Source organism: Gopherus evgoodei, chromosome 10 (assembly GCF_007399415.2).
Source record: "Gopherus evgoodei ecotype Sinaloan lineage chromosome 10, rGopEvg1_v1.p, whole genome shotgun sequence".
Taxonomy (NCBI): Eukaryota; Metazoa; Chordata; order Testudines; family Testudinidae; genus Gopherus; species Gopherus evgoodei.
The window spans coordinates 40,676,999-40,692,028 of NC_044331.1; the positions used below are offsets into that span (position 1 = coordinate 40,676,999).

General features: G+C 44.1%; 1 protein-coding gene across 2 annotated transcripts in view; it reads left to right on the forward strand.

Moving 5' to 3' along the window:
- Positions 1–15,030, forward strand: part of ZNF592 (zinc finger protein 592) — a 94,450-nt gene that overhangs the window by 66,456 nt on the left and 12,964 nt on the right. For both annotated transcript variants that reach the window (XM_030577759.1, XM_030577758.1), the window contains 4 exons: positions 2,101–2,277; positions 3,437–3,596; positions 11,578–11,853; positions 14,418–14,530. In XM_030577759.1, coding sequence (XP_030433619.1) covers positions 2,101–2,277; positions 3,437–3,596; positions 11,578–11,853; positions 14,418–14,530 — 726 coding nt within the window. The remainder of the gene's footprint in view (positions 1–2,100; positions 2,278–3,436; positions 3,597–11,577; positions 11,854–14,417; positions 14,531–15,030) is intronic.

Genomic DNA, 15,030 nt, shown 5'->3' on the forward strand with positions numbered 1-15,030 from the left:
TCTCACGTTTACATAGCTGCCACTTCTCGGGGAAGTGGAGTACCTACACCAACAGGAGACGCTCTCCCATTGGTGTAAGTAGCCCCTTCACTAAGTGCTACAGCAGAGCAGCTGCACCGGAGCAGTGCTGTAAATGTAGACAAGCCCTAAGGTTATGGTGTATAGTTATTTGTGCCAGGTGCATATATCTAGGTGGAGGAGGAGAGGGCATGTGCTGTTAGAGGGCTTACCTTTTCCTTTCCTTGCTTTTTGAAGTTTTGTTATAGGCATGTTTTGTGTAGAGCACTCTTAACTGGTACACAGAATAGTATTTTGTGTGTTTTGAATAAGGAGAAAAGGTAGAATGATTGGAAAGAAGGAATGGTTAAGTTGTAAGCAGTTGTTGCCAGTTCAGTGGGAGCAGTATCTCCAGGTCTCTGTAATTGGGAGGAGAGACTGAATGAATGGATTAAATGATAAAAGTTTGGGAAAACCTTGTCTATAGGACCTTCGCTTCCCCTACTGTCCCTTCCCTTTGTTTTAGGCTATACACACACTACAGCATAGGTTGGTATAAGTTATGTCGCTCAGGGGTGTGAATAAGCTACCCCCCTGAGTGACATAAGTTGCACCAACCTAAGCGCTGGTGTGGATGGCGCTATGTTAGCAGGAGAGCTTCTCCTGCTGACATAGCTACCGCCACTCGTGGGAGCTGAAGGAAGTTGATGGGAGAGGTCTCTCACATCTGTTTTAGAATGTTTGCACTAGCAACGTTGCAGTGATGCAGCTGCACCGCTGTAAGCTCTGTAGTGTAGCCATAGCCTTAGTTGTGAAGAAAGCCAGATGCAGAGAGGTGAGTTGGGTGTCCTATCCCTGGAGGCCACTCTTTGCTCTTCTTCCAGCCGGCACTTGCCTACCCAGTCCAACAGTATTCTCCATTAATCATTCCCTCTGAGCCCTTTATTATTTTTGTTTCTTTTCTCTCTCCTCTCTCTACCCCCGTTTGTTTCCATGTCTCTGGTCCTGAAGTGCTTGGTGCTGAGTGCAATACTAGAGAGACAGTCTCATCAGAGTTGTATACAGGGGGACATATGACATCCCATCTGAAAATCATAATAACCTTTTTTGCTGCCATATTGAACTGTATTGTATTGTGTTTACCATTTCCCACTCCTAGGTTTCTTATAACATTACTGCTTTCCAAATGTATTTCACTCATTGAATGGCTGTGATTTGGATTATTTTCCCCAGATCTATTAATTGCATCTTTCTGAGCTGAATCTCATTTCCTTTTTCCTGTCTGTGTTCTTAGTTTCTCTAAGCTCCTTCTGTATTTCTTTTTCTCACTGATGATGGACATTTCCCAGCATTCTCATAAATATCCTGCTGGGAAATAGTTACAAGGCTGGGGAGCTGAGCCCTGGAGCTGTAATCTGAACAGATGCTGCAATGAGGGTTTGGGGTGGGGACAAGGGGAGGTTATAAGGTTATTTTAAACAGGGTGTTCATGTGATAGGGCCATCAACTTCCCCCCTTCCCTTCAATCTCCTGGGGGACAGAGAAGAAAACAGTAGGGTGGGATTGCTTTCAGTTACCTTAGCCTTTCAGTAGGAATTTAGTGCTGGTGCAAGATACCAGCTGGACAGCACTAGAGCCCCCAGTTTGCTGAGTCAGGACATGCACAGTGTCTTTCTCCCCCTCTACCGCCACCTCCAGACGGAACCGAAGGCCAAGCTCCAAGTGGAAATTGGAGCTCCACAAGCTGTTGCATCAGGCCTGGTGCACACAGGCAATCGCTGAGTTAACGTGAAACAGGGAGCTGGGGATTAGATTGAAGGGGCAGGCTGATGAGCTGGTGCTAGCCAATGCCTGCAATGATTTTGGAGCGCCATCAGTTAGCCCCTTACTTTCCATGCTGCAGTGCATGGGCAAAGCCTTACAATTCATGAATTCCATTAACATTCTTCAGTCTGCCTCTTCCAGATCACTACTGAGGGGGTCAGATGAGAGCTAACACCATGCTGTGGTGCCCTCCACTCTTCACTTTTATATTTCCCTTTGGCTGTTGGAAAGGCAATGCTTGGTATTTGTAATACAGATTTTTTCCCCTCTGCCTTCCAGGTGTATCCACTGTGGAGTTGTCTTTATGTCGCTAGCAATGCTGAAAGCGCACATTCACGAGAAACACTGCGAAGTCTTCCACAAATGTTCTTTTTGTCCAATGGCCTTCAAATCTGCAGACAGTACCACTGCCCATATTACTCGCCAGCACCCAGAAGAGCCTCACAAGACTACTCAGTAAGTACCCTTAGCATTTGGAAGCATTTACACTGTTTGATGTTTGCCCAGTGTTTTGTGTGAACTGTGTTAGCCACTGGATGGCTCTGGAACTGACATTTCGTCCCACCTCCACCCCCTATCTCCTTCCTTTGCCTGTCAGTGTCAGGCCTGGTCTACACTGAGGAGGAGAGATCGATCTAAGTTCCGCAACTTCAGCTACATGAATAACGTAGCTGAAGTCGGCGTACTTAAATCTAATTACCCCGGTTTCTTCACTGCGGTGAGTTGATGGCTGATGCTCCCCTGTCGACTCCGCCTGCGCCTCTTGCCCTGGTGGAGTACTGGAGTCGACGGGAGAGCACTCAACAGTTGATTTATCGCGTCCAGTCTAGATGCAATAAATCGACCCCCGCTGGATCGATCACTGCCTGTTGATCCAGCCGGTAATGTAGACAAGCCCTCAGGAGGAGGAGGAGGAAAAACTGCTGCTTTTGCTGTTTGCCAGGGGCTCAGTCTCTGCCAAGCCAAAGTTCCCTCCCCTGAACTCAGAGCCTCCTAAGTTTGGGGGTGGAGAGATAGGGAGGGAGCAGAGCAGCTGAAGTGAGGAGTCTCAGCTGCAGCCCCTTGCCTGCCCATGAATAAGAATGGCATCTGCTGGCAAGGAGCTTGCACTGCAACTGCCTCCTCTGGCTTCTGGATGATGGGGGTGCCACTGCCTAAAGAAACTGGAGAAATTGTCTTGTGTTCTCCACTCTGCAACCTCCTCTTCTTCCCCACTAGTCATGGCTGAAAGAGCTCGTGGTGCATGGGTAGGGGGAATCAGGTTGGGTTGAAAGTAACAGGTAGCTGGTAGTCTCTGAATGAATTGTTCTGTATATTCATGGTTACCCCCCCAGTCTATGCAGGGCTTAAGAGCCTCTTTTTAGAACACTCAGTATATGCCGGATGCATTCAGACCCTCCAACTAATTGCTTCAAATGGTTCTGGGGCCTCTGCAGCTTGTTCAGGGTATAACCAAAAAACATGGCTATGTGCAGGCAGCACATTGAAAAAACTCCATTCACTGATAAGTAACTTCCCTTTCCAAGACTGAATCATAGAGATTTCTTCTATCTAGTGTTTTTTCAAAATAGTTAATAAACTGAGCATGAATTTTATTTTTTTTAAATTGTTCCAGGGTTATCTACAAATGTTCTTGTGAGACTGTCTTTAACAAGAAGAAGCTGCTCCAGGAGCACTTCCAACAGAATGCCAACAAGCTGTTGGTGGGAGTATTTAAGTGTCCGCAGTGTCAATTAGTGTATATGCAGAAACAGCAATTAATGCAGCATGTCAAGGTAGGTAGCTGAATCTGACTTACTGATAGCACAGAGCCATTTTTTGTGTGTCTGTATACAGGCAGAAGTGACTCTAAGAGCAGGAGATGGAAGGAAGTGGTGGGGTTTTATTTTATGTATGTAATTAATTTTTGCCAGGGGGCATTGTGATGTAAAGTAAAATTTCACTATACAAGTTTGGATAACACTAGTAAATTTCACTTTATTACAAAAATATGTAGTAGTGATGTTATATAATCATAGAAATGTAGGGTTAGAAGGGAACTTGAGGGATCATCAGCCCCCTGTGCTGAGGCAGGAACAAATAAACCTAGACCATCTCTGACAGGTATTTGTCCACTTGTTCTTTAAAACCTCCAGGATGGGGATTCTACAGCCTCCGTTTGAAGCCTGTTCCCGTGCTTAACTCTCCTTATAGTTAGTTTTTTCCTAATATCTAACCTATTCTACCTTCAGTGGACATGCAGAACAATTGATCACCATCCTCTTTATAACCGCCTTTAATATATTTGAAGACTCATCAGGTCCCTCCTCAAACTTCTTTGCTCAAGACTAAAAACATGCCCAGTTTTTCAACCTTTCCTTGTAGGTCAGGTTTTCTAAAGCTTTTATCATTTTTTGTTGCTCTCCTCTGGGCTCTCCAATTTGTCCACATCTTTCCTAAAGTGTGGCACCCAGAATTGGACACAGTACTCCTTCAAGTGCTGGTCCCTTTGTATATTCCACTGTGGGGGTACACATGTGCTCCATGCACCTGAAACTCAAGCTTTTTGCTCACTGTTGGTGGGACTTGTCTTTGGTCCACCCTTGTGCTTTTTCTCTCCTCGTGCTCTGGTTTAAGTGGGACCATACTGCCAGTTCCTTTCTGCCCCCACATGATCTGAGATGGAACCCTCCAGGGTCCCCAGAACTGCCCCTCCAACTCTGAATCTGTAAATATTGTAAAATAAAACCTTTTGTTAGGTAAGTATTAGTTTGAGTTATTTTGGTTAGTTAGAATTTGGAACCGCTCCCTTCTGCCTCCTTCTACTCCCTCCCACCCCGGGTATGCAATACAGATTATGCCCAGGAATCTGACCTTCAAGAACAGCATTTCCTGCCCAATTCATCTTGGTAAACAACAACCTTGAGGGGAGCCTCTTCTGTCTTGGAAAAGCTCATACCTGAATGCCATATCATCTGCTCCTTTCCCAATCAACAGGAGTTCAGAGCTAGGAGACATCTAATGGAGAATACTATGAAGCATCAGTTCAATCCAGACCAGGCAAATACCATCTTGTATAATGGGCAAGGTCTAGCTCTCGCACATCTAATACAGCGCCTAGGAAAGGTAACGCCAATACTTTTCCAGGCTTACTATGAAGGTAGGGAGCACTTTCAGAAGCCTAAAGAGAAATCCCACTCTTAAGAGGAGGGCTGCGAACCCGACACCTTCTAAATCAGGTGACACTTCATGTCTGTTTCCAGAAGGCTCAAGAGCCCATGGGGTCATGGTAACAACCCGGAGGTTCCAAAAATTAAAGGTGCCTCTGCATTGGCACTGTTGACAGGAGTAGAACCATTGGTACCGAGCAAGGAGAGACACAAGCCAAGGCTTGGACAACCACCAGTACCAGCAGGGGACACCTGAGAACCTCATGCTCCATTTTTATCCATATGCTTTCATAATGAAACACTGTTTTCCAAGGACCTTTCCATGCCAGCTTCAAACGAACACAAGGAGAAGACTCTTCACACCGATGACTGGCAATAGGTACATCATTTCAGAGAATATCATCCTTCTAGATCTAGAACATTGCCTACTATTGGCCCTGGTCCTGACAAGGTAGATTCTAACACCATTGGTCCATGAATGCTACGAGAGAAGTTCTTCCTACCAGTCAGGGTATTTCTACAATGATGGTTCTGGCAGCACAGCCACTGGAACTGGAGCCTACATTTTCCTCTTCTGGGGAATTTGACACGGGGGAAGAACTGACATTGCTTCCATTAAGAGATATCATCCCAGATAGAAGGGACTGGATCCTCTAGGCCAGGGATCGGCAGCCTTTGGCATGTGGCCCATCACAGAAATTCACTGGCGGGCCGGGATGGTTTGTTTACCTGCAGTGTCCACAGTTTCGGCCGATCGCGGTTCCCTCTGGCCATGGTTCACCGTTCGAGGCCAATGAGGGCTGCGGGAAGCAGCATGGGCCGAGGGATGTGCTGGCCGTTGCTTCCCGCAGCCCTCATTGTCCTGGAATGGCGAACTGCGGCCAGTGGGAGCTGCAGTAGGCTGAACCTGCAGGCGCTGCAGGTAAATAAACAATCCCGGCCCACCAGTGGATTTCCCTGGCAGGCTGCATGCCAATCCCTGCTCTAGGCCCTATCGTGACCTCCTAAGATGCAGGACCCTTCCCCCCAGGACTGTTTTTAAACTATGTCTTGAAGATCTTTTCAAACCTATATTGGATCCCTCTCACTGGTTTTACAAGGGACTATGGGATCCATACTACAATATCCTGAATCTCACCATCCATCCTTCCCTTTCTTCCCCCCCCGGAGATTAGCCAGAGCTCCCTCAGCAGCCCATGGAAGGGGAGGGGGAAGAACCAGATCTAGCAATACTACCAGTCCTAACAGGAGTATCGACATCTCCATAGATCCCTTCTGGCCTTGGACCCTTGGAACCATTGTGCGCATCTTGTCTGACCTTGTATATAACACAGGCCATAGAATTTCCCCAAAATAAGTCCTAGATCAATCTTTTAGAAAAACATCCAGTCTTGATTTTAAAACTGTCAGTGATGCTTTTTGTGTTGTTCAAATGGTTAGTTACTCTCACTGTTTAAAAATTTATACCTTATTTCAAGGTTGAATTTGTCTAGCTTAAACTTCCAGCCATTGAATCATGTTAGAGCTTTTTCTGCAAGATTGAAGTGCTTGTTGTTAAATAATTGTTCCCCACATAGGTGCTCAGAGACTGTAATCAAGTCACCTCTTAATCTTCTCTTTGTCAAGATAGATAGATAGACTCAAGGAATTCAATCACTACAAAGCAGGCTTTCTATTGCTTTAATCATTCTTGTGGCTCTTCTCTGAACCCTCTCCAACTTATTAACATCCTTCTTAAATGTGGGCATCAGAACTGGACCCAGTATTCCAGTAGCTTTTGCACCAGTGCCAAACACAGCCCACGTCCAGACTACCCCGCCGTATCGGCGGGTTAAAATCGATTGCTCGGGGATCGATATATCGCGTCTAGTCTAGACGCGATATATCGATCCCCGAGCGCGCTTACATCGATTTCGGAACTCCATCAACCCGAACGGAGTTCCGGAATCGACACGGAGAGCCGCGGACATCGATCCCATGCCGTCTGGACGGGTGAGTAATTCGATCTTAGATATTCGACTTCAGCTACGTTATTCACGTAGCTGAAGTTGCGTATCTAAGATCGATTTTCCTCCCCTAGTCTGGACGAGGCCACAGAAGTAAAATAACCTTTCTATTCCTACTCCAGATACCCATCTATCCAGCCCATGTTTGCATTAGCTATTTAGCCCACCATCACACTGGGAGCATCACACTGGTTCAGCTGATTATCCACCACAAACCCAAATCTTTTTCAGAGTCACTGCTTCCCATTCTGAAAATATGGCCTACATTCATTGCACCCACATTTATATTCAGCCATATAACAATGCATATTGTTTGGTTGCACCCAGTTTACAAGGGGATCCAGATCATTCTGAATCAGTGACATGTCCCCTTCATTATTTACTACTCTGCCGATTTTTGTGTCATCTGCAAATGTTATCAATGATAATTTAATTTTCTTCCAGGACACTGATAAAAATATGAAGTAATATACGGCCAATAACCGAACCCTGTATGACCCCACTGGAATGCTTTTTAACAGTTCCCTATTTACAATTACTTCTCCCACAAAGTCCAGAGTGCTTGGTTCTTCTTGTCTTAGATAAAAGGCAACTTGGGGTTCTTTGCCGTTCTCTTTTATAGTCCAGTGCACCTCTGAAATGGATTCTTCTGAAAGTTACCTCCCAAAGTAAGGTAATTCAAGCTGTGAGGAAGGATATTGAGTCTCATGGTGAAGGAAATTCCATGCTGGTTTCTTCCCCAGCTGGTGTTTGCTAAAATGCAAGTTGATCTGTTCTTGCAATCTCTTCCCCCTGCAATGAAGCTGAGTGGTTATCTCCTCCCCTTGTTGACTTCATGGTTTTGTTTACCTTTTGTGTAAGTACATTCCCATTGTCTCTCAATGTACCTTCAAGGTGGCAGAACCACATTCGTTTATGTAGGATGGGGTAACTCAGCCTTGCCTGGCAGAGAGACTTTAAGAACATAATTCCCAATATGTTTGTAATTTTGAATTTGTCCTCTGTACATGCACCACACAGTAATATTAATAAGTACCATATATACTTGTTCATAAGCCGAATATTTTTGTTAAAGTGATACAACAAAGAGCGGAGGTTGGCTTATAAATGGGTCTACACCAAAATTTGATGATTTTAAGCTCTATGGAATCATTGAATTGAATATCTAATACATTGTTGTTTTGTTTACCTGGATTGTTCACACGCATGGAGCCTCTCAGCTCCCTGTGGCCGTGGTTCACCGTTCCCAGCCAATGGAGCTGAGGGGCTCTGTGCCTGTGAACGCTCCAGGTAAACAAAATATCCAGGCACACTAGAGGCTTACCCTAACGGGTCAGGAGCCAAAGTTTGCCCACCCCTGAAATATAGGGTTGGCTTATGAAAGGGTCATACAGTTTTTGCTATTTTTACCTAACCGTCTTGGGGGGTCGGCTGATAAACGAACAGGCTAATGAATGAGTATATACAATGTTGTTAGCTTCCTTTTAAATACAGGTAATGATATTAATGAGTTGGGGTACACTGAACTGGTCAGGCCAGCTGAAACTCACTACCAGATATGAGAGTCCCTAGCCCTCTTGCACGAGGATGCTGTTAGGATCACAGTCATGAGAAAACAGGAAATCCAAGATAAAGTGCGCCAGAGGGGCACAATGTCAGGACTCCAAAGAGGATGCCTTTCTGATCTTGTCGGCGGGACCCTTAAGGTATGCCTTTCCCACCATTCCTCTCTTATCTCAAGCCCTCAGGAAGATTCTGCAGAATAGGACAGCGGTCGTCATCCTTGTTCTCAGATGGCCTAGACAGTATTGGTTCCCCAGCTTTCTCCAGCCATCAGCACACCCACCCATCAGTATCCAATCTTTCCCACACCTCTTGACACAGACAGGACAGGGGCAAGATCAGACATCCTAATCTGGAGTGTCTCTACCTCAAGGATTGGTACGTAAATGGGCATTGAACCTACAACTGACATGTTCAATAGCAATTCAAGCCATCTTTAATTGCAGGAGAGAATCCACCAAAAATTCTGCTTAGCTAAGTAGAGATTTTCTATTTGAGTTCAGCATCAACAGATATCTCCAGGTGAGCTGGACACTCCCTTATTCTAGACTGTCTGCTAACCCTGAAGACCTCAGGTCTTTCCCTTAGCTTCCTATGATTGCACTTAGCAGCAGTTAGTGCCTGCCACTTCCCTTGATAACTATTCATTTTCACCCATCGAGCAACTGTACATTTTCTAAAGCATCACATTTAGAATCTTCCCTCCTGAAACTAAATGTGTTCCCACATGGGATCTTAACTTGGTCCTCTCAGCATTAAGCGAGTAACTATTTGCTGACATGATTGCTGTCCTATCTATCTATGAAAGTCTCCATTCTAGTGGCCATCAGGTCACCTAGAAGGGTTGGAGAACTAGGAGACCTTATGGCTGCTCCAGCTTACACAATTTTCCGTAAGGAAAAGATTCATTGAGATTACACCCAGAATTCATCAGCCTTTCATCTAAACCAGACAATACACCTCTCTTTGCCAAGCCACTTGTGACTAGTGAAGGAAGGAGAAGAGACTTTTTCCCTGGGTGCTGGGCATTGGCATTTACTTAGCAAGAACAAATTCATTTAGAAAATTGCCTGGATTGGCAGAATGGTTGAAGGGACAAGTGATCTCTTCACAGAGATTTTCAAAGTGGATTTCAAGCTGTATTCCACTCTATCAGTCAGCTGATACCCCTCCCCTTCAAGGTGTGAGGGCCCACTCTACCAGAGTCAAGGCAGCGTCCCTAGCCTCACTTCATGAAATGTGACTCATTGATATCTGTAAGGCAACAGTATGGAGCTCTATACATGCCTTCACAAGACATTTATGCACTATCTAAGCCTCTGCAGCTGATGCATGCTTTCGGTCGGTGGTCCTTGAGTCATCAGTACCACGTAGTTCTCACACCCTTCTCCTCAATGGGCTCTGCTTGTCAGTCATCCACAGTGGAATACACATAGGGAATGGCGCTCACAGAAGCAGCATTATTTACCTTTTATAGTAAGTGGAGTTTTTGAGTTCTGTGATCGCTATCTGTATTCCACAACCCGCCCTTCTTTTTGTCTGCTTTAGGTTCTGTACTTACTTGTGGTAGATGGCTGTTGGTTCACATCACCCCTTCTGCCCTCAGTCCAGAGCATGAGGAGAGGAGGAGCGTGGGTATAGACTAAAGCTATGTCTACACTACACAACTTTTAGCAACACAACTGTGCTGTTACAGCCATGCTGCTAAAAGGCATGCAGGGTAGCCGCTGTTTGTCAGCAGGAGAGAGCTCTCTTCTCAACAAAAACTTCCACTCCCAATGAGCGAGCGGCATTAGCATTGTTGACAAGAGAGCGCTGCTGCTGACAAAGAGCTATTCACACCAGCGCTTTTCCTCAACAATACTTCTGTTTTTGTGTTTATTTAACAGCTCCTGAACAACAAAAAGTTTTTGCCTTTTGCCTGCCAGTGTAGACAAAGCCTTACAGACACTGCATGCAAAAATCTTCCTGTCTCAGGTGCATGGAAGACATGCATACCCTCACAGTGGAATACTACCCAGGGACCACACGTCTCAAAGAACTCCAGTTACTAGACAAGATTGGTAACCTCTCTTTTTACAGCACTGACATTTTTAGGTAGATCAGGTAATAATACAGCAAGGTACACCTCATCTGTTGTTTGTTCTGTCTATTGAGACAAGGTATTTAAAAAAAATAAATTTGTGGTTGGGACAGTTGTTTTAAATTGAAGCAGAAAAGTGTAAATGTTTTAAATACTTCATATGTAACTAAGAGGGAAGATTTTAAAGAGCTAATGAGGACAGATTGAAAAGTGGGAAACCTATTCCATTTAGAAACATCTGTTTCTACTGGCATTTCATATTTTCTGTGTTTATGTTCCTTGTACATTACATTTACATATAAAGAAGGGGTTTGGTCATCATATTTTGTATGTATTGGTTCATAACATTGCATGGGAAATGGCAAATCCCCAGACCCATAATGCACCTGGCAAGTTGTTCAAGGTTGTTCATACTGTATGGCAGTGGTTCTCAAACTTTTTTTTTTGGCAGACCACTTGAAAATTGCTGAGGGTTTCAGCAGATCACTTAACAATTTTTCCAAATGTTGTTTGTACTGTTAGCTAACTATTGTAAAGTGCTTTTGCTTACTCATTAGATAATGGAATCAATTTTTAAGACCTTTAAGGCACAAGACTGGGAGTTATGAGATCCGGGTTCTTTTACAGGCTCTGCACTCTAGTCACTGCACTTCTATGTGCCTAAATTTTCTCATATTAAAAATGGTATAACAACACTGACCTATCTAGCAGGGTAGTGGGGTTTAATTTATTGTTGTTTGTAAGGCATGTTAAAGATCTCAAGATGGGGAGCCAAATATAGAAGTGTTGTATTATCATAAATTATTAGCAATGCTACTCGAACAACTCTTCTGTCAGACAGATCTTTCTAGCCTATTTCAGGGGCAGAAGCTTGGTGGCGATTTAGGAGTACCTCAGTGCTATGTTGTTTGAACTATATTTGATTCTGATTCTCAATTCCCTTATTATTAATCAGGCTGTTCATGGGGTCCCCCCATATCCTGAGGATGTCTCTAACCTTCGACCGAAGCCTCAGACAACATCCAGCAGTCAAGTTCTGACACCACCAAAGGAGTTGTCAGTAGCCAATGGTACTTCCCATACCGCTTTGCCAAGGAAGGACACAAGAGTGGAACACAACTCAGAATCAAAACCCATCTTAAAAAGTGTTGGTTGGACTTGTAGGGAGTGTTCACAATGGAACCCTGATCGGGAAAACTATGTGTCTCATATGAAGAAAATCCATGGAAAGGTAAGGAGCCAAATGAAACCTTTCATGGAATCATAGAACTGGAAGGGTCCTCAAGAGGTCATCTAATCCAGTCCCCCGCACTCAAGGCAGGATTAAATATTAGGCAGGACTAAGTATTTCAGGCATATTTCTTCCTATTTATAAGCTTTTGGCAATAGAACTATTAGTCATTAATATTTCGATCAAATAGAAACCCAGTAGCTGTTCACCAGCGCTTTTGGAGTGAGAGCATAGCCAGAAACAAAACATTGACCTGACCTGCTGCAAGCATATTGGGTCTTCTTGAACAGTATCATTTATACTTTGGCACATCACCCTTTCCTCTGCTCCTTCCCTCACTGCATGTCACATCCAGTTTCCTTTTCCACATACTTTGGTAAGTGAATGGAGAGCTGTATCTGTTCCCAGTCACTGGTATGACAGCTACACTGGCTTGGATTCCAGGTTTTGTATTGATTGCTGTTGGATTGTGTTTGTGGTTTCCCTCAGCAGCTGTCAATACTCTTCGCTTAGCACCATGATCTGGCCATGACAATAGCAGTTCCACTCTGTTAACCAACTCGGCACAACATAGATAGCAATTTGAGTAAAAGTGATTGGAAGCAACACTGTAGTTTAGATAGAGACTGGACTCCATCGATATGCATTTAAAGATGAAGGGGAAAAGGCACTTCTTTGATTATGATGATTCATTATTTGCTAAATAGTATGGAGAATTGTGTGCTGTTAGGTATCTAACCCTGAGAGACTCTGTTGTAATGAATTTGTGCAAGATGCAGAGGTGAGGTTGCTGTAGGAACCATAAATCTGAATTTTCTGACTGTTTTATGCCTAAAATCTTATGTTGCATTGACATGGGTTTTTGCACAGATTGGTGTCAGAATGGGCTTTTCAGGGCTACCACCAGCTCATTGACAAAACATAGGCCAGGTTTTCATGTACAGCCAAACTCTTAATACCTCAGGGTAAATGTACTGATTCATGAATGTGTTGAGTCACACGTAACTGGAGCCCTGTGAACAGCAGCCATGAAAGTCTGAATTGTCCCATTTCATAAATACAAGAAGGGGAAAGATGGGAGTGGTAGATTCCCCACATTGTGTTTATCAAATGGGACAATGAAAGTACTCATTAAGTACTGAAGATTTTTTTTTATTTTTTTAGAAATGAGCTAATGCATGTACGTGATGAGATTTAACTCTGGCAAATGCAGATGGTAACAAGGGTGTAATCCCATTTACACCGTGAAGGATGCCAGATAGAAAACAAATGTATTGGGGGATTTGGAGTCGTTAATTAATATGGCTCATAGTGTGATGCTAATGCTACCTAGGGCCTTCTCTTTTTCCTGATGCTGCTGTTGGGAGAAGAAAATGAGTAGGTGGTTTTGAGTCTTGCCAGTGCCTGCTTTCATACCCTGCTCTGAGAAGGGAGGAGACAGGAGAAGGTGATACTTAATACTTTTCCTTCTCCGCTCCCAGCATTAGCACAAAGAGCTGGTGAGGACCGGAGAAGTACATAGTTCTGAGAGGACTGGGTGTAGGATGGGCAAAGGAGTCCGGTGGTGGTCAGTGGATTAATTTCATGTAGGATCCTATTGTGAAGTCAGCCTCTTTTTCTGTCAAGGACTTTTTCTCCTGACTCCAAGGTGGCTGTCTCGGCTTGCAGATAATGGTCTCCTATCCCTACAGGTCTTCTAGTTATACCAGATCTTCCTCCTTCAGCAGTAAGGGCGGTCTTCTGTTCTTAAGGAGGAAACTGTAATCAATTCATCCTCATGCTCCTGAAGAGAGAGGGGGTTTCTTCCAGTCACCAAGAAGTGAAGAGAGTTAGATCAGTACCCAGTAGCAGAAGTAATTAATTATACATTATTATTTTTTTTTAAAAAGAGCAAGATTGTTCTCGATCTGCTTCCGATCTTTACCTGTTTAAAGTTGAGATCAATGAGGACAGCCCACTTTCAGGCTGGCTAATTTGGGGATCCCAAAAATCTTGAAATTGTTCTTTTGAGGTACCTCAGGGATTTCTCTCTGGGGATAGGCACTGTGCTGCTCCCTTGCTATTCATCCCTTCATTTGAGTCAAGTAGACAAAAGAAGCTAGCTGGCTTCTGTTGTTAAAAGATGACATGACCTAGGAAGGAAGGCTGAAGGAATTGGGTTTGTTTAGTTTGGAAAAGAGAAGACTGAGAGGGGTCATGATAGCAGTTTTCAGGTATCTAAAAGGGTGTCATCAGGAGGAGGGAGAAAACTTATTCACCTTAGCCTCCAATGATAGAACAAGAAGCAATGGGCTTAAACTGCAGCACGGGAGATTTAGGTTGGACATTAGGAAAAAGTTCCTAACTGTCAGGGTAGTTAAACACTGGAATAGATTGCCTAGGGAAGTTGTGGAATCTCCACCTCTGGAGATATTTAAGAGTAGGTTAGATAAATGTCTATTAGGGATGGTCTAGACAGTATTTGGTCCTGCCATGAGGGCAGGAGACTGGACTCGATGACCTCTCGAGGTCCCTTCCAGTCCTAGAGTCTATGAGTCTATAAGATGTTTCTGTTCTTCTGCTAGTCTGTGAAGAGGTATCCCTGTCGGCAGTGTGAGCATTCGTTCAACGACTTCAGCAGTCTGGGCAGACACATTCGCAATAATCATGACACAGGAAAGAAAGTTTATACATGCTGGTGAGTACCCAACACTGCTTTCCAAGCTTTCACACAGATTAGTCCATCTTTCATGTTTAAAGCCCTTTGTATTAGATCATGTCTGGCTCCTCTCTACTCTGGAATGTAAATTATATAAGAACATAATGTAAGAATGGCTCTACAAGGTCAGACCAAAGGTCCTTCTAGCTCAGTATCCTGTCTTCCGACAGTGGCCAATGCCAGGTGCCCCCGAGGGAATGAACAAAACAGGTAACCATCAAATGATCCATCCTCTGTCACCCATTCCAAGCTTTGGGCAAACAGAGGATAGGGACACCATCCCTGCACATCCTGGCTAATAGCCATTGATGGACCTCTCCTCCATTAATTTATCTAGTTCTTTTTTGAACCCTGTTATAGTCTTGGCCATCACAACATCCTCTGGCAAAGAGTTTCATAGGTTGACTGTGCAGTGTGTGCAGAAATATTTCCTTTTGTTTGTTTTAAACCTGCTGCCTATTAATTTTATTTGGTGACCC